Source organism: Brachyistius frenatus, unplaced genomic scaffold (genome assembly GCF_029030835.1).
Source record: "Brachyistius frenatus isolate BFR_SWC_R1_liver_20210118 unplaced genomic scaffold, ASM2903083v1 Contig_3, whole genome shotgun sequence".
NCBI lineage: Eukaryota > Metazoa > Chordata > Actinopteri > Embiotocidae > Brachyistius > Brachyistius frenatus.
The window spans coordinates 4,843,693-4,866,370 of record NW_027210602.1 but is presented as its reverse complement, the minus strand read 5'-3'; the positions used below and the strand labels follow the sequence as shown (position 1 = coordinate 4,866,370).

General features: G+C 45.1%; 5 protein-coding genes across 5 annotated transcripts; 2 read left to right on the top strand and 3 right to left on the bottom strand.

The window, feature by feature from the left end:
• Window positions 1–366: 366 nt before the first annotated feature.
• nefma (neurofilament medium chain a) lies at window positions 367–4,475 on the top strand. The gene is made up of 3 exons (XM_069704159.1): window positions 367–1,574; window positions 2,429–2,553; window positions 2,650–4,475. The coding sequence occupies exons 1-3, from the start codon at window positions 516–518 to the stop codon at window positions 4,445–4,447; spliced, it is 2,982 nt and encodes a 993-aa protein (XP_069560260.1). The 5' UTR covers window positions 367–515; the 3' UTR covers window positions 4,448–4,475.
• A 4,557-nt stretch (window positions 4,476–9,032) lies between these two features.
• LOC138624167 (nucleolar protein 58-like) lies at window positions 9,033–9,462 on the bottom strand. The gene has a single exon (XM_069704149.1). It carries the CDS (start codon window positions 9,448–9,450, stop codon window positions 9,043–9,045), a length of 408 nt encoding a protein of 135 aa, XP_069560250.1. The 5' UTR covers window positions 9,451–9,462; the 3' UTR covers window positions 9,033–9,042.
• LOC138624160 (neurofilament light polypeptide-like) lies at window positions 9,033–12,036 on the bottom strand. Its single transcript, XM_069704134.1, has 3 exons — window positions 10,779–12,036; window positions 10,486–10,610; window positions 9,033–9,943 (listed from the first exon to the last, which is right to left on the bottom strand). The coding sequence occupies exons 1-3, from the start codon at window positions 11,820–11,822 to the stop codon at window positions 9,469–9,471; spliced, it is 1,644 nt and encodes a 547-aa protein (XP_069560235.1). The 5' UTR covers window positions 11,823–12,036; the 3' UTR covers window positions 9,033–9,468.
• A 4,498-nt stretch (window positions 12,037–16,534) lies between these two features.
• pgam2 (phosphoglycerate mutase 2 (muscle)) lies at window positions 16,535–18,515 on the top strand. The gene is made up of 3 exons (XM_069704110.1): window positions 16,535–17,081; window positions 17,295–17,475; window positions 18,031–18,515. The coding sequence occupies exons 1-3, from the start codon at window positions 16,662–16,664 to the stop codon at window positions 18,198–18,200; spliced, it is 771 nt and encodes a 256-aa protein (XP_069560211.1). The 5' UTR covers window positions 16,535–16,661; the 3' UTR covers window positions 18,201–18,515.
• Window positions 18,516–19,776: 1,261 nt separating this feature from the next.
• LOC138624151 (syntaxin-2-like) lies at window positions 19,777–22,238 on the bottom strand. The gene is made up of 4 exons (XM_069704122.1): window positions 21,916–22,238; window positions 20,879–20,952; window positions 20,634–20,771; window positions 19,777–20,535 (listed from the first exon to the last, which is right to left on the bottom strand). Exons 1-4 carry the CDS (start codon window positions 21,989–21,991, stop codon window positions 20,329–20,331), a joined length of 495 nt encoding a protein of 164 aa, XP_069560223.1. The 5' UTR covers window positions 21,992–22,238; the 3' UTR covers window positions 19,777–20,328.
• Between the last annotated feature and the right edge of the window lie 440 nt (window positions 22,239–22,678).

Below are 22,678 nucleotides of genomic sequence, written 5' to 3'. Positions count from 1 at the left end.
CAATGATTATTTCAAAAGATCTATCTATCTATCTATCTATCTATCTATCTATCTATCTATCTATCTATCTATCTATCTATCTATCTATCTATCTATCTATCTATCTATCTATCTATCTATCTATCTATCTATCTATCTATCTATCTATCTATCTATCTATCTATCTATCTATCTATCTATCTATCTATGTGTCTGTTTACTTTAAATTGGACACCCACGAAGCTCCTCCAGCCCACGTGGTTCAGAGTGAACGGGACCCTGGACCATTAGCAGACTGCCTGAGGGGGATGCGCCCTCCCCTCCCTTCCATCATCGACTTGCCTCGTAAGCGGCAGCGCCTCATATATAAGGAGCAGGCAGAGAAGGTTTCAGTCGCTGAGAGCCATACACCCCTCACCTGCACACACACACACACACACACACACATTACACATATACACCCACATACACGCCTCCACCTCCTGCACCGTGCCGCGTCATTCCTGCACACATCTCCCCCACGGTAGTCTGACCGGATGAGCTACCCGGTGGACACTATAGGGAGTCCCTTCAGGAGAGCTATGGATACCAGAACGACCAACTACGGCTACAGCCGCTCCAGCGGCACCCCATCCAGCGGCTTTCGCTCCCAGTCCTGGTCCCGGGCAAGCCCCGGCTCCACCATGACCTCATCCTACAAGAGGAGCGCGAATATGCCGGTATCCCGAGCATACAGCTCAACGGTGCTCAGCTCCGCCGACAGCGTTGATTATAGTCAAAACTCCATCCTGAACGGAGACTACAAGCGATCTAATGAGAAAGAGCAACTTCAAGGGCTCAATGACCGGTTTGTTAATTACATTGACAAGGTGCACTACCTGGAGCAGCAGAACCAGCAGATCGAGGCAGAGATCCAGGCACTGCGGCAGAAGCAGGTGTCACGCTCCCAGCTGGACGACGTCTATGACCAGGAGCTGCAGGAGCTGCGCTCCATGCTGGAGCAGATCCACCATGAAAAGGCGCAAATTCAGCTCGACACCGACCATATCGAGGAGGACATCCAGCGGCTCAGGGACCGCTTTGACGAAGAGGCTCGCATCCGCGAGGAGACGGAGGCAATAATCCGCGTCCTGAAGAAGGACATGAGCGACTCGGAGTTGGTGAAGTCTGAGTTGGAGAAGAAAGTTCAGTCGCTGCAGGATGAGATCGCCTTCATCCGCAACAACCACGAGGAAGAGGTGAGCGACCTCATCGCCCAGATCCAGGAGTCTCAGGTGACCATGGAGAGGAAAGACCTGCAGAAGACGGACATCACCGAGGCTCTCCGGGAGATCCGCTGCGAGTTGGAGGGCCACTCCAACCAGAACCTGCAGCAGGTGGAGAACTGGTTCATGTGTCGCTACGCTAAGCTCACCGAGGCTGCAGAGCAGAACAAGGACGCCATAAAGTCCGCCCGGGATGAGATAGCCGACTACCGCCGCCAGCTGCAGTCCAAGACGGTGGAGTTGGAGTCCGTCCGCGGGACGAGAGAATCACTGGAGAGGCAGCTGAACGACATCGAGGACCGCCACAACAGCGACCTGGCCAGCCTGCAGGTAGGGAAACACCCCAAAAGGCAACCACGACCGTACATAAAGAGATCTAAAGACACGCGGAACCGTTTGAAAAACTTTTTTACATATTAGAAATAGTCTATGATCTGAAAAATGTATAAACAAATCTATGTTTAAAAAGTAAGGGAGGGAGGGAGGGAGGGGACGGGGGGGGGGGGCTACTGCAACAACAAATTGGTTAAATCCATCTGTTTATTGTATTCTATTTTTGTCTTAATGACGCAGTTTTATTTCAGATAAGAAATAACGAACTTGCCTTTAAAAGGACCATATTTGTTTTTGTCATGATTCAAAGCTTTATGTTACAACATTGTCAGTTGCGCCAAGACCGTTATGAACGCACCACTGAGCGCATAAAGTACACGGAGGTGACTTTCTTTACAAGCTGGAGAGATTTCCAAGTGCTAAGAAATGATTAAAGAGAGACGCTGCAGTAGAAACTCTCTCTCTCTCTCTCTCTCTCTCTCCCTCTGTCTTGCTGAGTCAGAGGCAGGGGTCGATGCCTTCATTGGCTCTGCCCTTACATCACACCACTGAGGTTTTTTTTGGGGGGGGGGGTGTATTGCGTGGAGGCTGCCCTTGAAACAGAGGCGTTCAACATTTAAAAAAAAAAAACGGATTGCGTCAGAATATATTAAAGCAACAACCTTGGTGCATTGAGTTTACAAAATATACACAGATTGCAGTGGCTTAGCGAGAAAGAAAATATTACACTTTTTCCAAAATTGTTGCCACGACTCCGATTGAACAACAAAAGAGAGAAAATAGCTTTGTCCTGCATGTAGCTCTGTTGTGCTTAATCAAGCATATCGTGCGTTTGCTGCGTGTTTCCTCAGGAGACAATTCACCAGCTGGATAATGAGCTCAAGAGCACCAAGTGGGAGATGGCTCGTCACCTGCGCGAGTACCAGGACCTGCTCAATGTCAAGATGGCCTTGGACATTGAGATTGCTGCATACAGGTACACATTAATGCGCCTTTGACATTTGAAAAGGAGTGGTAGTTTCTTGAAAAGTCAGTTTTGAATGCGTAATGTTTACATTTATCTTCCCACAAGGAAACTCCTGGAGGGTGAGGAGACCCACTTCAGCACTTTCCCTTATCGCCAGGCATTCACCTCCACCAAAATCTCCAAGCCTAAATCAGACGCCTCCAAGCTTAAGGTGCAACACAAGTTCGTGGAGGAGATCATTGAGGAGACAAGGGTGGAGGACGACAAGGGCGACATCGACGAGGACCTGGCAGAGATAGCCCAAGAGCTGTCCGCCGCACAGGCAGAGGGAGGAGAGGAGGGAGAGGAGGAAGAGGGGGAGGAAGGTGGAGAGGGAGAGGAAACCGAGGGGGCGGAAGAGGAAGAGGGTGGAGAGGAGGAGGTGGTAGCCGCCTCTGAAGCCAAAGTTAGCTCTAGCGCACCTACTAAGGAGGAAGAGGACGAGAAGGAAGGTGATGAGGAGGGAGAAGAGGGGGAGGGAGAAGGTGGTGAGGAGGGAGAGAAGGAGGAAGAAGGTGAGGGAGAGGACGAGGGGGACAAGGGGGATGATGCAGAGGGAGGAGATGAAGATGGAGAGGAAGGAGGAGAGGAAGAGGAAGTCGAGGAGACAGTGTTGTGCTCCAAAACTCCAGAGTCCAAAGCCTCTCCTGTCAAAGAGAAGGCTGGAGACAAGGAGGGCAGCGCAGGGGACGAGGAGGAGGCTGGTGCCGAAGAGGAGGGTGGCGAACAGGATGAAGACGCAGCTAGCGACAAAGCATCCAAAAGTGGAGATGAGAAAGACGAAAAAGAAGATGCTGACAAGGGCAAAAAGGAAGACGAAAAGAAGGTGAAAGACGAGAAAGCAGATGACCAATCAGAAAAAGTTGTAGCCAAGTCAGAAGCTCCAAAGACAGAAGCTGCAAAGCCTGAAGCCAAAAAGGAAGAGGCCCCCAAAACAGAGGCATCAAAATCTGATTCCCCCCAGTCTGAATCCCCAAAGCCTGGCTCCCCCAAGTCTGAATCCCCAAAACTTGGCTCTCCCAAGTCTGAATCCCCAAAGCTTGGCTCCCCCAAGTCTGAATCCCCAAAGCTTGGCTCCCCCAAGTCTGAATCCCCAAAACTTGGCTCCCCCAAGTCTGAATCCCCAAAGCCTGTCTCCCCCAAGTCTGAATCCCCAAAGCTTGGCTCCCCCAAGTCTGAATCCCCAAAGCCTGTCTCCCCCAAGTCTGAATCCCCAAAGCTTGGCTCTCCCAAGTCTGAATCCCCAAAGCCTGTCTCCCCCAAGTCTGAATCCCCAAAGCCTGGCTCCCCCAAGTCTGAATCCCCAAAGCTTGGCTCCCCCAAGTCTGAATCCCCAAAGCCTGTCTCCCCCAAGTCTGAATCGCCTAAACCAGAGTTTCCTAAATCTGAATCTCCCAAAGAAGGCTCACCAAAGGCCGGATCCCCAAAACCTAGCTCCCCCAAAGCCGAATCCCCGATGACCGAGATCGCCAAGCCCGAGGCTCCCAAGGCCACCGAAGACAAACCCGAGAAAAAGAGCGACTCCACAGACGAGAAGGCAGAAAAGAAGGATGTTGCCATGAACGGCGACGTGGACAAGAGCAGCCCGGAGGAGAAGAAGGACGAGGGGAAGGACGTGGACGTGATCGCGAACGGCGTCGACGAGAGCCCCGTGAAGGACGACGGCAGCCAGAAGGTGGTGATCACCAAGACGGTGGAGACCATCACCACCGGGGAGGACGGCTCCCAGCACGTCACCAAGTCCATCACCGTGACAGAAACGGTGAAGGAGGTGGAGGAGGTGGTGGAGGAGAAGCTGGTCTCCACCAAGAAGACGGAGAAGCACTCCAGCCAGTCCATCAAGCAGGTGACGGAGGGAGACTAGGCAACGTCGGCGAATCGTGGAACATGAGGAGAGAACATGACTTGCAATCAACCCAGAACTAACATTAACAAGAACATCATACAGCTAGAGCGATGTAATGTAAAGATAACCACTCTCAAGCATACAAAACAAATCATAGAGAGAAGCCAAAACTTAAAACGCTACGAATTTCAAAATTGCATGTTGAGAGAAAGCTTTAAAGGGGCTTCGCTGCAGATGCAGTCGGGAGCAAAGCGACCGAGACATTTTATCCTCCTTTTTTTTTTCTTTCTGTCTGCAATTCACTGAGGGGAGCTCGAGGGAGGGAGGGCGGGAGGGAGGGAGCTCTGCATGCTAGCTCAGGGGAGGGGAGCACCTTCCTCTCTTATCTGTATGTCTGGTAAGAAATACACTGTTAAAAGAGTGAATATGTCAAAGGAGTAAATGAAATGTGGGCGGGAGAGTGAAAGAAATATCATTAATGTTAAGGAGGATTTTTGAGTTTAAGTACAACAAAATTTTAAAAAAAAAAAAAAAAAAAAAAGGGGGGAGGGGGGGCAGGCAGGCAGGTGGGGAGGGTCCTTGACGCAGACACCTACTCCACTGAAGAAGCCTTACTTGACGTGAAGATACCAACTGAGCCAAAAAGAAACGAACAATAAATACACAACGTGCTGCGAAGAAAGACATGGGCAGCGATTATGATAAACACACGATCATCTACATCCAGTGAACGCTTAACAAACCTGAAGAAACTCTTAGCCTTAAACATGCTTTTTATCAGTGTCTGTTATGTTTACCTGAGAGCAACTGAAAAAAAAAAAAGAAATATATATATATATATATATATATATACATAACTGTAAATGCGTAGATACATGCATTGTTGTATGCATAGGATGGACTTGAATTTAAATACAGAAATAATGAGGTGCTACTGTTTGCAATCCCATGACTTTACTCATCATGAACGATTTTCCCAGCAGCATTTGCTCAATAAATGTCATAAAGATGTTAAAAAAAAGTTTTGTCTCTTGTCATTTTATTTTTATGACTCTATTATTATTAACATTGAAATATGGTTCGCAATGGTATATATAGATATCAACAATGATATATTTTGTAGTATTTGAATGTCGTTAGCTGCAAAGAGCTTGAAAATACTGAATATTATGGTCAACTACTGTAACTGAAACTCTAAATTAACGTTAGAATGTATTAATGACCGTCCTGTATCATTTGGAGTTCACACTTAACCAGACAAAGTAAAAAAAAAAAAAATCTATTATTTTAATTTAGTGCAAGAAACGTGTATTTATCTTTTAAAATGTTTCTTACTGCAGCTCTCACAATGTTACTTGTAGGAAAAAAAAAATTAAACTGAGGCAAATGAGTCTTTTATCCCTTATAGTTTATGATGTTCATGGATTTCCTTTAATTGGATGATATCCACTGATCATTTTAATGACATTTTTATTGGATATTTCTAAAATGTGATGCAGAGGGGGGGGGGGGGGGGTGGCAAAATGTATTTCTCTGCTTCTCTGTTAATATATTTCTATTCTCAGTTTGCTCCATGTTAGTTTGGCAAGATGCTTCAAATGTGAGCCATGGTTTTCAGTCCAAAGCAACATAAATGCAGAGATTGAGGGCCGATTTAACCCTCGTGTTGTCCTCGGGTCAAAATGACCCGCAGCTGTGTTCAACCAATTTCTATTTTATTTTCATATTTTTTGGGATCGTTGGTGACAAGGAGGCTGTGAGGGTTTCTTTAAAGAATGATGACCAATGATCCCAAAAAAATATAAAAATATAGAAATAAAATAGAACTTGGTTGAACACACGAGGACAACACGAGGGTTAAGTGCCAACAGAGCTGTATCAATGACTGAAGTGTTCAATCTTTTCAAAAAAAGACACAACCAGTGCTGTGAATGTCCATGCCTGCAAGTAATGTATATGTCAAGGCAGTGAGATAATAGAGCAGCTGTCAGGCGTCCGAGTGTGTTGATGAATTCACACGGAAAATGTTATTTGTGAAAAAGACAGAAGACTGTAAACTGTCTGTAAAAGTAGCCATTTGAGGTTAAAACAATGTCGTGGGCCATATTGTATCAAAATCCTTTGCCAAAATTATTTCAATAGGTGCCCCTGGAGGGACATTATCATCATTATGTTTGTCAGTAAAAGCAGGTATGTAGAGCTTTGACTTCAGTTTAGACCAGAGGTGTCAAACATACGGCCCGCCAGGGGTTCCAGCTCGGCCCGCCGGATGACTTTGCTAAGTGAAAATTACAGAAAGACATAAATTGCATTTCTATGAGAATATGGAAGTTTACGAGTGAAAACGTTTTGTAATTTAAAAAAAAAATCGATCCAGTATATTGCTTCAAAAACAACGTAAATGCGACGTCTGCTCCGGAGGAAGAAGCGCTCGCTGCGAGGGAATCTGCTGAGGAGAGCCCAGGCAGATAAACAGTGGGCTGATGTCTGAGTTTTTGCTCTTTATGTTTCTAGTTTATTGTAGAAAGACCTTAAAATAGGGGTTTATCAACCAAAAACCTTCACCAATGATTTAAACATAGAGAAATATTGTCGTTATGTATGCGTTATTATGCTGTGATTTTACTGGTCTGGCCCACTTGAGATCAAAGTGGGCAGTATGTGGCCCCTTAACTCAAATGAATTTGACACCCCTGGTTTAGACACTTTAGAAACCGCAAGAACAGTTTATGACTATCTTATGTCAGCGAGCTAATATTAGCCCATTTCGGATAAATTTGTGTCTAATTGACGTTGCGGTGTAACTTCAGTCGTGAATCCATTCTTGTCTAAACTCTTACAATAACTGAGCATTTGCAATTGCTTCTTTTAAGCCCCAACGTAGTGAGGTTTTGTCGCCAAAGCAAATTCAAACAAATAAGAAATTGCAAAAAGTATTGAAACGTGAAACCTGTAATTCCCGCTGGTGGCTACAGGGGGCGTTGTTTGACACACACACACACACACACACACACACACACACACACACACACACACACACACACTGTGGTTGCTGCTGGACTTATTTGAGGTAGCTCAGTACGGATCGTTTTCATGGCAGACATTTTGACTTGTCACACGCTGCGTTCAAACGGGGTCGTACGCACACATCGTTGGAACTGAAGATTTTCTATGAGCCTCTAGTTTACGAGTTGTGACGTGTCTGCTGACGTGTACGGAAAGAGCAGAGGCCATGGAAATTCATTTTTTTCCCCTTTGGATGTTAATCTAATATATTGTGATTTTAGTCGTGTCCAGTTTGTCTTCATCGCTTAGATAATAGCCCACGACGGAGGCTTCTAGATGCCGTCCACGCCGAGCGTTACAGTGTACACGACTTCCCATGTTGTAACCAGAAGCTCACAAGTTTGTCCGTAACGCACAGGTTTATTAATGAGTTCCAAGTATCCCAGAAAGTCAACACAGTGAACCAACATGTATGACGTGTACAAAGCAGCAAGTTCGCAATAAAGGCACGCGTCGTTGTTTGGTTTTTTTTTCCAAAAAAAGAGAACACTGTTCTTTTGCACCATTGCACTACGACCTTGTTGAACTCTGACCGGGGTTTATAGTGCAATGCTGAATACATCAATCAACTTACTCTTTCGTAGGCTGCAACGTTTACTTAATAGCGGCCTCGGTGACCTTTGGCTGAAATCACAGCAAATTGACACATTGAGTTCTCCTGATAAGCTGCAGTTTGTGGTGTAAATGTTGTGATAAAAACCTTTGTGACGCAATGCTAGACTGCAGTCTAAATATAGCACAAATGGGGTTGAGTTAAACAGCGATGTCTATTTTAAGTTTGCCATCATTAGCTAACATAACATAGCTAGAAGCTCAAATAAGTAATGTCAACCAAACACCTCCTGGGTGTCGGGCGCGTTTTATTGCTCATAAATTCTGTTTTTAATTTGTCGGAGAATGATATTGCTATTTCTAACTTTAAAAGTCAGCCTCACTTTAAATGTTTAAAACAAATCCTTAATACACCGGGATGTATTGTGACAGGCTGCCTGCTGTAATTGCAGCAGTAGAAGAAATCACTTTACAATCGCAAAGGCGGGAATGTCACGGTCGCTGTAAAATCGAGTGAAGTAAATTAATCTGCCGTGTTTTACTTCCTCACAAACTCACCGCTGAGACGATTGGAGAGCAGCAGGTGTCCAAGACAGTTTGCAAGCTCTCGGGGGGGGCCACGTTGTAAATCTGTATTCTTCTTCTACTTTTTAGGGATCAATTTTAAACCAGAACTCACAATCAGTGAGACACACATGGCTTTGAGAATCATTTATTTAGACCAACAAAAACTTACGCGCTAATGTGTACATTTAGCATTTTCCTGTATTTCACTCGCAAGGAAGTGTGCAGCCAGGCCTTTATGGATTACTCTGGATATCGGCAGAGTAATGTAATGTAGCAGTTAACCTTGATTTGTTGCTGTAAATGGCTGTTGGACGGTTTGATTGAGCACCATGTTAACAAGCAGATTGGAGAGGACAGCGCTGATGCCTCCTCTGGTTATTGAGCTGCGGTTTGAACAGTCTTCACCGAACTCTGTTGAGGCCACCAGCTTACTTTTTCTCCTTTGTGCTCTTCTCCTCAGCAGGTTCGGGTTTGGCTGCTTTTTCGTCCTCTTTCTCCTTTTTTGCCTCGGCTTTGTCTCCTTCTTTCGGAGCAGCTTTGACGTCTTTGTCGTCGGCTTGGTCTTCTTTCTTGGCGTCAGCTTTATCCTCCTTCTCTTCGCTCTTCTTAGCTTCCTCCTCCTCTTCCTCCTTTTCGTCATCTTTTGCACCCTCACCTTTGGCATCATCTCCTTCGGTTTTTTCCTCCTCTTGTGCTTCTTCTTGAGCCTCACTTTCACCTTTGTCCTCCTTCTTCTCCACAGTTTCAGCAGCCTCGGCCTCCGCTTTTTCCTCCTCCTCCTCCTCCTCCTCACCACCTGTATCGATAGATGAGAGCTTTGTTATATTACAAATCATAACCTTAATAACTGATGTTTATCTTAGCAATTGCAGAATATGATTCAAAAAAATGCACCAACCCTCTTCTCCCTTTTTCTCCTCTTCATCTACTTCCTTAGCTTCATCTTCTTTCTCTTCATCTCCCTCTTGTTCTCCTCCCTCTTCCTCCCCTCCCTCTTCCTCCTCCTTCTCCTCCACATCCCCCTCTTCCTTTTTCTCCTCTTTATCCTCTCCTCCCTCCTCTTCCTCTTCTACCTCCTCTTCTGCCTCCACCTCCTCCCTGGGCGGGCTGGCCTCTGCTTGTTGGGCATGGCTGGCAGAGATGATCCCCTCCGTGGTGCTGGCGCTGGAGCTGAGCAGGCGTGATGTCATCATGTAGGAGGTGCCGGAGCTCAGGCTGGAGAAGACGGGCCGGGAGTAGGAGGGCGCTGAGAAACTGTGGCTGTACAGAGAGGACACTCCCCCCGGCACTCCCACGCTGAAGCGAGACTCCTCCCCTTCCAAAAGCTTCCTGCACCCGGGAAAAACACAAGCGATGAGGACAACGGTAGATTTAAAAGTGCAGGTTTTTAATTAGTGGTCATTTATTTTACGCTCGGGACTACAGTGTGCGAGAAAATGTGCAGAAAGCGAAACACGTTTATTCGAATTATGAATTTATGGATTTATTTATGCCAAAATGTTTACCTGATGAAGCCCAAATGAAATTGGCAGATTGAAGTCTTCTTCTTTTCTATCCGGTCACAAGAGCATTTTCATGCAACTTTCATATTGCATGCAGGTTAAATCAATTAAAATCCTGATTAACGAATAATCATCATTATTTTTTTACCAAACGAAAACGAGAAATACAACAGAGCTTTTTGAACTGGCCAGTCCGCCTGACTTATTTTAAACCTAAATTACTTAAAAATATGTCTTGTGTTCCTCTGTTGCCTCCAATCAAGTGTTATGTACCTCTACCACCTGCTAAAATCATCACTAATAAGTAAATAAATATAATGTCTTTTGTCTGTTGACTGATCTCTCAGCCTTTCTGATTTGACCTCTCACCTGTATGCAGCAATTTCGATGTCAAGAGCCATCTTGACATTCAGAAGGTCCTGGTACTCCTTCAGGTAGCGTGCCATCTCCTGTTTGGTGCCCCCCAGCTCATTCTCCAACTCTGAAATAGTGTCCTAAATAGAAGCCAAAGTCAAGTTGTTGTTTTTTTTTTGCAAGACATAAGGACATATAATATGTGACATGATAAAAATAAAACTAAGTAATATATTTAAAGATGAACATAGTGAATAAGTAAAAGCACATTATAAATGAATAGCGAGAGCTCCATCCCCTCTACTGACCTGCATAGCGGCGATCTCAGCGCTCTGCTTCTCGTCCATCTCGTGCAGCTGTTTCTGCAGGGATTCATTGAGGCCTCTGCAGGCATCGATCTCCAGTATGCGGGACTGCAGCTGGCGTCGGTACTCCCCTGCTTCGTCCTTGGAGCTTCTCACGGCGTCGCTGCGCTGGGCCACGGTTTCAGTGAGGGAGCCCACCTTCCCTCTGAACCACTCCTCGGCTGCCTGCATGTTCCTCGCTGCCAGCCTCTCGTACTGGGACCGAATGTCCCTGAGGGCCCCCGAGAGATCCGGAGTGGCGGCTTCGGACTCTACAGCCACCTGGACACCCAGCTGGACCTGGGCCTGCAGCTCGGCCACCTCGCCCTCGTGAATCCTCTTGAGGAAGGCCAGCTCCTCCAGCAGAGTTTCAATACTTTTCTCCAGCTCCGCCTTCGACAGGGCAGCCTGGTCGCCCTCGCGACGGGCCTCCATCAGCCGGCCCTCAGCTTCTTCACGAGCCAACACTTCTTCCTCATATCGACCCTGCAGGGCGCTCAGGGTCTGTTCCAGCCGCTCTCTCTGGCCCAGGACAGCCTGCTGTTCTGCCCTGGCTTCATCCACGGCCGCCCTCAGGGCCCGGGCCTCTTGCTCGTACAGTGCTCTCAGGCGGGACGGCTCGGTGTACCTCTGCCTCAGCAGCAGCAGTTCTGCCTCCAGAGCTCGGTTCTGCTGCTCCAGCTCACGCACTCTCTCGATGAAGCCAGCGAAGCGGTCGTTGAGACCCTGCAGCTGGCTGCGCTCCTGTGTGCGCACGGCTCGGAACTCAGAGCTGATCTGGGCCGCCTGGCTGAGCTCCAGCTCCAGGGAAGAGGCCGGAGAGGAAGAGGAGAACAGCACCCGACCGGGAGAGGAGTACTGCAGACGGGAGGAGGACAGCGGGGATGCGTGGGAGGAATAGGCGGAGTGGGTCCTCCCTCTGGTCACCACCGGACGAGGGGGGGCCTCGGCATACCAGCGTCTGTATGACGAGGTGGAGTAGTAGGGGTCATATCCGATGCTACTCATGGCTGAGTTCTGGGAGGATTGGCTGCTCCCCTTCTCCTCTTTGTGTGTATATATATATATGTGTGTGTGTGTGTGTGTGTGTGTGTGTGTGTGTGTGTGTGGAGGTACACCAAGGGCTCAGGTTTAAGCCACGACTGCTTGCTGCTGCAGCAGCCTGTGCTTTTATAGCAGGACGATGGGGGTCTGACGTCAGCACTTCCCCCAATCTCTGACAAGGGAGGCTCGATAGGCTTACACTGCAACGCACAGAAATGAGAGAGGGACCATGGGAATAAGTGTAGGAGGGAAACGAGTGACGGGCTACAGACAGGAAGGAAGAGGTTGCAGATACGACGTGTTAAAAAGCCGAATGCTTCTATTTGTCTTTGTATTGACTTTTAGCATTGACAGTAATGTTCAAGCAAACCGAGTTTTTAATTCAACTGCATTTATAAAAACAGATTCATCACAGTGCAGCAGAAACATAAATAAATGCAAAACAACAAAAAAGTCAGCACACCACCAGTTTCAACATACAACAGCAGCCTGTGGCCCAAAGCAATGCTGCAAAATTTGTATCAACCAAATATCAACCTTAATATTTCATAAAGGGCAAATACATAGCTCAAACATACCTGCTGTGATCTTCTCACTGCAAGAAGGAGGGAGGGAGGGGGGGTATCCTGATTTAACAATCGTGACACAGCATCTCTCCCTCTGGTGGAGAGCAGAACTACATCCATGACATCAAAAGACCTGCAATGATAAACTCCCACCTAAACAGATGGTACAGTATGTGATCACATGTTGGAGACACAATACAAGGCAGGAAAGTGTGTAATTCAAATGATACAGAACCAGTTATATCTATTTATATCAATAATCTCCAATGTTTGCTATGAAATGTAAGTACATGCTGCTTCATTCCTCTTTTTGTTCATGTTTACTTACCATTTTCAACTTTTTTCATTTCATGAATACCTGCATGCGATGTTGTCCTTGTGATTTGTCAAAGAAAAAAGTCATTGCTCATCAAACCAACAGTTCACATTGTACCATTTCTCAAAACAAGAAATCTTTGAGATAATTTCATCAGTGAAAGAAAAGTAATCTTGTTTAGTGTCAGATTGTTGTCTTCAGTTCTGTAAAAGACAAACAGTCCCTCTCATCTACAGCACAGATATACTGGAAGGTCAATTATACCTAGCTGCTGATGGGCATTTTCTTTTCTTGTGTGACTGCTGTCTGTGGGTCTGTGTCTGTGTGTGTGTGTGTGTGTGTGTGTGTGTGTGTGTGTGTGTGTGTGTGTGTGTGTGTGTGTGTGTGTGTGTGTGTGTGTGTGTGTGTGTGTGTGTGTGTGTGTGTGTGTGTGTGTGTGTGTGCGTGCGTGCGTGCGTGCGTGCGTGTGTGTGTGTGTGTGTATGCAGCGGCTCAGTCAAAGTTTATGTTTGAAGATTTGTCTTGCGTTCCAGCTCTGTGCATAAATGAAGTGTATGGCGAGGTGTGCAGGATGTGTATTTGTGTGCATCTCTGGGTATGTGACTTAACTGTAATGTGTGCCGCTTGTGTAATATTCCTCTGCAGCAGAGGCCCTTATTACTTTTAGGCAATGCTGTGCCCAAACAGGAGTGAGGCGGGCCGTGAGAGGTGGGGGGCTTTACCGGGAGCTGCGTGGAGTCTGCTGCAGGCTGAGTCATCGTAACAGTTGTGATCACACAAAGTCCCCCGTGTACACTTTTTCCCACCCTAACAGCAGTCTAACAATCTGCACCAGGGCGATTTTTGGCAGACAAGATGCTTACAGGACCTAGGGAAATGAAACGGAGAAAAGTAGATCGTTAACTTCTCCTCCCGACCTAATTAAATCACTGAAAGTGCTAATTTCCAGGTTGTTACTTGTTCTCTCTGCGGAGCTTCAACATAAAACTCATCTTAAGTATCAAATTATTAGTTATCACTCCTGGTAATTTCCAATATCATGTGTACAAACGATAAAACTGGATCTAAAGATGACTTCTCCACCCATTGGTTTGCATAGAGAATGGCTTTATAGTCGCACATCTTTTCTGGTTGGAGCCAAGACTTTCCGAGTATGGGAGGCCAGGTGGCGCAGCTGAGTGACGCGTAAAACCTGACTGGAGAACAGAGCAAACACATACAGCATCGTCGGTATGGTAGCCAACAGGCAAGGTGCTTCGTACACATACTTCTAATCACTCAAACTGCATGTAAAGTGCACTAATCATTAAAAAAAAACAACAAAAAAACATTTACTTACCAAAAAAAAGCGACGTCGTGGAATCTCTCGAGGATCCGTTTTTACAATGACCTGAAAACGAAGAAGCCATAATTTTGATAAACCGTATACAGATTAAAACGACCAAACAAACAGCAAAACTATCTGTGAAACATACATTGCCTACTCTTCAGAGAAATTACCCCCCAAAAAATAACATTCATTATATGATAATTGAATCAAAACAATGTCCGTGTGACTCAGGTTCAACAGTGAATGACCCTCCTGGCCTGCCGTGCGCTAATGGCTTGTCAATCACACCAGACCAGAAATGTCCATCAAACATACCTCTCTTTAATGCGTATTATCTCATTTATTGTTGAATTATTTCTTGTTAAATCCACCAGAACACTGATCAGAAGGAGTGAATTAAGATAAACACATAATAATGACTTGTGCAAAAAAACCTACTGAATTTGTATTTTGTGAGAGAAGTCGACGCTTCTTAAATGTGACTCTATCGGAGCCAGAGAGTTTTTGGAGTCTGCCCTTAATGACCTTCAGTGGTACGGCACCTAAAGCCACGTTTGCGCCACTGGGAATAAACTAATGACGGTATCACCGTCCTTTCAAAATAGCAGTTTTGTATTGCATTTGAACTTTACTCTGGGATTTCCTCTCTTGGTGGCAAAAGTGGTAAGGTTACATATTTTGCTTCGTAAATAGAATGTATGAAGATGCATTAATCCATTTCTGAGAACCCCCCCCAAAAAAAGCACATAAACCGATGCACAGCCACCATCAGACACAACAAACTTAGCACTCACTATCACTTGTGATTTTGTGCATTTGGTGAGTAAGAGTCCAGTTTTCACGGTAATTAATTTAAGCTTTGATTTTGTGTCAGCTAACTCTGCGCTTGAGCTGTTAAATGTGTGACAGCAGCTTGTTCAACAGCTGTTCGGTGCTGGGCGGTCAGCAGACAACTAGTTTATCGGAATATATTTTTGCAGGGACATGGTTTATCATCACTATCAAGTGAGAGGACATTTTTTTCTCCTCGAGCATCCTTAGCATCAGTCCCTACTCTGTTCAGTACAACTACCCAGTGTCCTGATCACATGATGCAGGCCGGCGTTGCAGCAGGAATCTCATTAATATTATATTTTTGGACTATTGTATTTCCCATGGATCAGAATTTGATTCTGAGGGGAATTAAACTCCCACTTTGCCTGACAGCTCTGCTTTCCCTCAGTGTCTCAGTTTCCAGGCTTCATCAGCTCTTTCTTCTTTGTCCTGTAAGTTCAAATGAATTTCTGCTTCCCAGCATTACATTTTCAAAAAAGCAGAATATCTGGCTTCAATTGTGTGTCCTGGTGGTCTTTTTTTTTGTATTATATTTCCACCTGGGTGGAATACATGCCGTTTTTCATCCCAAGGCTAAGAACAAAGAATAACTACGTTTAATGCAAATATGTTGTAGTGATAGTGCCCATTTTTAAAAAAAAATTTTTTAATCAAAGGCAGTTATTTGATCTTGTGTTTTCAGTTCACCGTATCTGTACTATATGTACTAATGTAAAGACTTATGACATTAAGTCATTATGTCATAATTTGCTCACTCAAAGTTTAAAAATGCATTTTCTAGGTGTTTTTATCTCATAAATACAAGTTGAATCGGTGTCATGGACCGCAGCGTGGAACATTGCATTAAAAAGTGACTCATTTACTCGATACGAGAGCAGCTCCTACAGGTGATGGATACACATAACACTTTATATGTTTAAGAGTTAACATGAACTTTATGATTGTTTCATGATGGACCAGGTTGAGTACATGTACAACATGTTCCTTTAACTGTCAGACATTTGTACTCTCCTTTAACACTTTTTTGTTGTTTCTGCCACTTCACCTTGTTCTTAATTTTTTACCTCAGTAATTATCATTGTAGCAGTAATAGTAGATGCATTGTTGACAGTCAGCTGCATCATTTTACATTAAGAAAGATGCACCACTTCAGATTGCATGCAGCTCTTAAGCAACATGCTGACTGTGTCATATCCCTGGACCACAGTGTTACTGAGTGGACCTGTATTTCCATTGTTATACCACACATCAAATGCCCTGTGCACGATATTATTATTATAATAATAACAACATATTTACAGAACATATGAACTCTTCTCCGTAGAAATATGTTCTGTGTTCCTGATGTCAGCCTCAGCTTGAGGCGCCTCTCTGCAGCCAACTCTGATCTTTACACTTTTGTTCCACTGATCTCAGTTTAAAAGTCATGTTGCTATTTTGGCCTATTATCTGACCTTTGGCCTTCCCAGCCACCACATGTCCCCCCCCCCAGCCCAGCAAAGGTCTGCTTCTATTGGTCTGCCTTGCGTGTCCATCAGAGCATGAAAGCCTCTCACAGGTGGAAACTAAAGAGGACCCGCCTGCTGTGCACTGCCACTATCCAAGTTGCTATAAAAAGAGTGTGGTATGCTGGCTTGGGCTCACTGTTGGTCAGCCAGTGTGTGTGTGCGTGTGTGTGTGTGTGTGTGTCTGCAACTTAGAGGGGCTGAGGATACTGTGTCTGGTTTAAGGTAAACCCAGGAGAAACACTGTTAAACATGGCCGCCGCCGCCCATCGTTTGGTTATCGTCCGCCACGGTGAGAGCTCCTGGAACCAGGAGAACCGCTTCTGCGGCTGGTTCGACGCCGACCTCAGTGAGAAGGGTTTGGAGGAGGCCAAGCGCGGGGCTCAGGCCGTCAAGGACGCGGGCCTGAAGTTCGACGTGTGTTACACCTCTGTGCTGAAACGTGCAGTCAAGACCCTGTGGACCATCACGGAGGGCACAGACCAGATGTGGCTGCCCGTGATTCGTACCTGGCGTCTGAACGAGCGTCACTACAGAGGCCTCACCGGGCTCAACAAGGCCGAGACGGCGGAAAAGCACGGCGAGGAGCAGGTGAAGATCTGGCGTCGCTCCTTCGACACCCCGCCTCCACCCATGGAGAAGGACCACCCTTACCACAAACTCATCAGTGAGGTAAGACGGCCGGCAGTCGGGAAGGAGAGATGGCGGTTCATCTGGGAGAAGCGAGACGCGATGACTTTTCTTACCTACGAATCATTCCTTAAATGCAACTTCCACGGAACTCATGACGCGGCAACCGGCACAAATTCACTTCAAAAGATCTCCAGTGTTTTCTCAACAGTTTTGTGGGAGTAAAGTACCTTCTGCTGTTCTTTCTACCTCCAGTCTCGGCGCTACAAGGACCTGAAGGCTGGTGAGCTGCCCACATGCGAGTCACTGAAGGACACCATCGCCCGCGCCCTGCCTTTCTGGAACGACGTCATCGCCCCTCAAATCAAGGCTGGGAAGAACGTTATCATCGCCGCCCACGGCAACAGCCTCCGTGGCATCGTCAAGCACTTAGAGGGTGAGCGTTACACAATAACCAGAAGATACAATGGATAGAGGTGAATGCAGATATCGAATTCAACATTGCAAAACGGCAACAAAAAAAAAAATCCAACAAATTACACAAAGATTTTGGTTTGAAAAAAAAGAAGAAGCTTTCACTGCATTTGAATAGTCAGTCAGACAGTTATCTTTACACACACACACACTGCATATAAATAGCATGCAGGGACTCTCACTCCGGAGCTCGGGGACAGGGTAGAGGGTCGTGAGCTCGGATCCCGTTACAGTCACGACCTTTACGTAGAAAGGTTGTACTTTTTCGAGGAGCGGCCGGACACACGGATGAGGGAGTTTTAGAAAGGCGAAAGTAAATGTCACATACAAGTGGTGGGCGGAAAGGCAGATCAAGTATCTGAGATTATGAAGTCCTGCTCCGCTTTCTACTTTTATTATGCGAGGCCATTGTCCTTCCACTCCCAAGTAGCTGGACTCCAGACAGCCGTATGTTGCATCAATAACATTTCCTCTGTTGCGTCACCCGAACTCCGTATCTGTCGCTCTGTCTTTCAAGGGATGTCCGATGCAGCCATCATGGAGCTGAACCTTCCCACAGGAATCCCGATCGTGTACGAGCTGGACGCAGACCTGAAGCCCGTGAAGCCCATGTCTTTCCTGGGCGATGAGGAAACTGTGAAGAAGGCCATGGAGGCTGTGGCTGCCCAGGGCAAAGCCAAGAAGTAAGCTACGGGGGGGGGGCTCCACGAGGAGGCAAAATCAGAGACTGCTACCCCTTCGACCTGTTCGTCCCATCATCCTCGTAGTCCATTCCAACTGGGGAAATGTTTAATGGTTCTTTTGGAGACGGGCCACTTTCAGCACATTTAGCCTCCCGTTTGCTTAAAATGACAGACAGACGGATGACCTGCCAATCCAAGGAGACAGTCGGGCCCCACATTTATGCAGCCAATCGCCACTCGGCCCTTTTAAATTGTGGTCAAGCCCTATTTTGAGGGTCCCACCCACCCTGGCACAACCAATAAAGAAACCATGTTTTTATGTAGGCTTTTTGTCTTGTTTAACTTTCCTCCTTATCCGCTCACGTGTCTTTCCCCTCCCTTTTCCTGTGCTCAGATTACATTGTCATCTGATCTCTTACACTAATTCTTCCTCAGTTTCCATTTGGAAATCCGTGGTTTCAGCGAAGTGCAAAGGTGGTGTGAAATCTAATCCGGGAGGTAGAGAGAGATGGGAGGAGGAGGAGGAGGAGGGGAGCGGGGCCGGTGAAACACAGTGTAAGAGATAAATCAATGGGTTCATCTTGGCAGCACTCCAACGATGCAGGAAAAAGCTTTCCTATCCTCCACTCCAGAATCACCCAAACCATCAGAAACATGCAGACAGACTCATTTTAAACAGCTACAATCACACATGACGGGAGCAGCAGCCGATCCACGTCTGTTCGGGCCGACAGACGGGTGACAAACGTGGAGAATGCAGATGCTTCCATGCAGGTGGCGTTTCTTTTCTGGCACGGTGTGGGTGCGCTCGTCCTGGAAAACAAAGTGTCGCTACAGAAGGGTGTAAATTTATTCTGAGTAATTGCCTTAATCTTGTCTGATGGGAGCGACATCTTCCAGGATGATAATGCCTCCATCTAAAGAGGATCACCCAACATTTTGGTGAGTTTAAGTGTGCTGTCCATTATATATATATATATATATTTTTTTTTCCAGTCACCAGATCTCTGCACAGTTTAACACCACGGGGAGATGTCGAACCTCTCCACTATCAACATCAAAACCCCAAATGAGATATTCCCATCCCTGCAGAGATCGTTCTGGTGACTTGACGCATTCAGACACTTTGGTCATCTGCCTGTGCGTACGTCAACATGCCTTCCCAGGACTTGAAGGGCTTTTGTGTGGCACTCAGTCAGAGAAATTTCCTTAAAAACTGACAAGCCTAAGACACGTGTCAAATCCTAAAAATGTCTTTTTTTTTTTTTTTTTTTTTTAGGCATGAACCCACAACTTTTAAATACAAACTGAAATACATACATTTTAAAGTTTAAACCCTCCCTAGAAACTCTCGGAGGCTGGATTTACACACACAGCTATGCTAATGTGTGAACACCGCTTTCATTTACTACGAACATTAAAGAAAAAGTACATCTTCAAAAACAAAAGACTTTTAGACGTCTTCTTGTTCGTCATATATCATCATTATGATTCTAGTACGTGTCGTCTATCTTCCACTGTCCCAGCAATCCTTTCTCCTTTTTCATTCGTGTTGCAATAAAGCACCAATAAATGTGCTGTAACATTCATTACAGGTTTATTTAGGAAAGGCATCAACTTCAGACAGACATTACTTAACTTAGTTTAACACAATGTCACATTACATTATATTGAATTGGTAAAAAAAAAAAAAAGACAACACTGAGTATCACAGACATAAACACAGCAGAGTTGAACAGGACTGCAGAGAGGAGGGAAGGTATTTCCTGGTTGGAGTCAAAGCTACAGTAATGTTACAGTGCCCCCTACTGGCTATCTGACTGAGGGAACGGATGAACAAATTAACTCAGGCATTATTGTTTTATCCAATTTAGCTACTGTACTGCAAATTGAACGATTTTGCCATAATACAGTTTCAATATAATTTTTGACGTGTAATTTCCGCAAAAGCTCAAATTCACTATTACGGTTTAAAAAAAAAAAAAAAAAACAGCTTCATCAATATCCTGTAGAACAGAGTCTGAGGAGCAGACAGGCAACAGAAATCAGATGAAAGTGTTTTCTGTCGGGTAAAGGCTTTGATCCTGATCAGGAGATTTGGGGCAGTCAAAAGTTCAAACAGGTGGAGGAGCTCAGTTGTGATGCAAGTCGGAGGTGTTTTGATCAGTAGTAGTTTGGGCTGCGGTTTGTCTCTTGAAGGGCTTTAAAAAGTTTGGGAGAGATGCTATCTTGTGAGGATTTTTCTTGTACGCGACTGCCTTACTGGTTTCTGCTTTGGACACATCTACATACTCTGCAGCACTTGTCACATTCTTTTCTATGTTGTTGATTAACTCCCCCTGTTAGATGAAAAACACGATTGACAGCGGTCAGGTTTCACCCACGAGTATATTCCTTCGTAGCCGTCTTCAGAAAGCATTTCCATGTGAAATTTTACCTGAATCTCCAACAGCATGGCAGTGTCAGCGAATATCTCGTGCAGCTCTTTAATGCTGGACTCGAGGCAGATGATGTCCTGATGACGACATTCAATCTCAGTCAGAGCCTGGCTAGAAATCTTAGCCTCAGAGTTGATCTGTGAAAGAAAATATCAGTGATCAACAACAAAAAAACAAACTCTAGCAGATGTTACCGACTATTAAAAAACTATGTATTGTGGCACAGAAAAGAAACTCTATTGACATTAGATATGAAGATGGCAATATTGTCCAGATGCAGCATCTCCTCCAACTCCTCATCTGTCGCCGCTTTATCCACTGAAAGAGACAAAAGGGAAAAAGATTAAAGATGTTTAACATCGTTCGTCTCAAAAACACCATAAAGTGCACAGGCATTAGTTACCACATCAGATAATAGACAAATGCATACATATATCAGGTGACTGTGGCAGAACCATTTTCAGATGTCATAAATTACAAAGTCAGTATTTTTATTCTGCTAAAACTGAGATTACGTGCAGCTTTAGATGTTAACCACAGGATGGCGCAATTGCAACTCTCCTCCTCTCTGCTGCTCCATGACAAGCAACGGTCTCCGAAACTGATAGTATACTGTACATTTAAACCACAATGTGTGAAGAAGATGAAGAGAAGTTGGTAAAGCGCTACACCAATCTATTTAAGGGACTGGAAAGAATCAAAACAATCACACACACAATTTACAAAGGACACATGAACACAGTTCAATAGCAGCTCCGACTTGAAATGATAGTTAGGTATTAATTGACCTGTGCCGTTTTAAACGATTAAGATTATGACTCTATAATACACAAGGAAAACAAAGGAGAACCGTCAATTATGTTGGTTGTTATATCAAATATGATAAGTTGATCAAATTGTGGTCAGGTATGGGAAACAAAACAAAGACCCTAAAACACAGATGAGGGACAATCTGTTTTAAAATGGCTCAACAACATGTAATCCTTAGCTCCTTACTCAAGGTACTGATGTAAATGAAAAGAAGAAATAATATTACCATCCCAACTATACACTATCAGATTATCTGAAGTTCCATTTCTATAAAAACACAGGTGTTCAGACCACTGCAAGTTGTCTTGCAAGTAAATAGTTGGCAGAAGCTTCATCCTCCATGAACTACAGTAACTGTGCTGATATAATATGAACCTGCTGTTTGAAATGAAATCCATTTACAACAACACCAACATGAGTGTGGGGGGGGAGAAGCAAGAGCTAATATTCTGCCTCGCAGTGGCAACTCACCAATCTCCAGCTGTCTCTGAATTTGTGCTTTGCATTTCTCCCTGAAGGAGATTTGGGCCTTATGGTGGTCCCGCATTACTTCAGCAAAGCACCGAGTGAGGTATGAGTTCTGGTGACAGGGAGGCAGCAGGACTTAAAATCAGATTATTGAGCCAGAGATGAAAATAAATCGATAAAGACATCACTCCTATCAAGAAACCATTGTGGAGAGTCATTTTGTCAGGTGTGTATAGACCGAGGCTTCTTTGAGATGTCTAACGACGCAATCCTCTCGCAGCCGAGCATCATTACGCACCTGGCTTATTACACACAACAAAAGTACATCCAGACCTGGTTCTTCTGAATACGTTGGATCACTGAGGCACTCGTACTGTCCTCATCCACAGGCCAGTTCGTCTGCATCGCTGAAAAAACACGAGACAGCGCTAATATAAATACAAACAAAGGATCAAGTTAGAAACTCTGTTAAAACTACATAAAGTGTGTTGCTGACTGTTATGACCCTTTTCTCCATTTACAGTATAAAGTCTGGTCTTAAGCTGACAGCGCTCAACTGATGAGGAGCAGTAGAGTGGGATATAAACTACACTTCCTCATTTATCTATTTGCAAGTCCAATCCTGTGTTATGACCCATTTCAGTATTTGAGGAAGTCTGACATGCTGCACTGTTCCTCCTCCCCGTCATTTCATTTCAATAACTGACAAAAAAAAAAGAGCCCATTTTGCAAGGATAAAAAAAAAAAAAAAAAAAAAAAACTATTG

Bases quoted from the DNA above. Each gene is read 5' to 3' on its own strand.
- nefma (XM_069704159.1), top strand. From the start codon at position 516: ATGAGCTACCCGGTGGACACTATAGGGAGTCCCTTCAGGAGAGCTATG. The intron at 1,575-2,428 runs GTAGGGAAACAC...GTGTTTCCTCAG, and splicing joins GCGACCTGGCCAGCCTGCAG to GAGACAATTCACCAGCTGGA. The intron at 2,554-2,649 runs GTACACATTAAT...TCTTCCCACAAG, and splicing joins ATTGAGATTGCTGCATACAG to GAAACTCCTGGAGGGTGAGG.
- LOC138624167 (XM_069704149.1), bottom strand. From the start codon at position 9,450: ATGATTTGTAATATAACAAAGCTCTCATCTATCGATACAGGTGGTGAG.
- LOC138624160 (XM_069704134.1), bottom strand. From the start codon at position 11,822: ATGAGTAGCATCGGATATGACCCCTACTACTCCACCTCGTCATACAGA. The intron at 10,611-10,778 runs GTCAGTAGAGGG...GCTTCTATTTAG, and splicing joins CTGAGATCGCCGCTATGCAG to GACACTATTTCAGAGTTGGA. The intron at 9,944-10,485 runs GTGAGAGGTCAA...TCCCGGGTGCAG, and splicing joins ATCGAAATTGCTGCATACAG to GAAGCTTTTGGAAGGGGAGG.
- pgam2 (XM_069704110.1), top strand. From the start codon at position 16,662: ATGGCCGCCGCCGCCCATCGTTTGGTTATCGTCCGCCACGGTGAGAGC. The intron at 17,082-17,294 runs GTAAGACGGCCG...TTCTACCTCCAG, and splicing joins ACCACAAACTCATCAGTGAG to TCTCGGCGCTACAAGGACCT. The intron at 17,476-18,030 runs GTGAGCGTTACA...CTGTCTTTCAAG, and splicing joins CATCGTCAAGCACTTAGAGG to GGATGTCCGATGCAGCCATC.
- LOC138624151 (XM_069704122.1), bottom strand. From the start codon at position 21,991: ATGCGGGACCACCATAAGGCCCAAATCTCCTTCAGGGAGAAATGCAAA. The intron at 20,953-21,915 runs GTGAGTTGCCAC...TGTCTCTTTCAG, and splicing joins TCAGAGACAGCTGGAGATTG to TGGATAAAGCGGCGACAGAT. The intron at 20,772-20,878 runs GTCAATAGAGTT...TTTCTTTCACAG, and splicing joins TTGCCATCTTCATATCTAAT to ATCAACTCTGAGGCTAAGAT.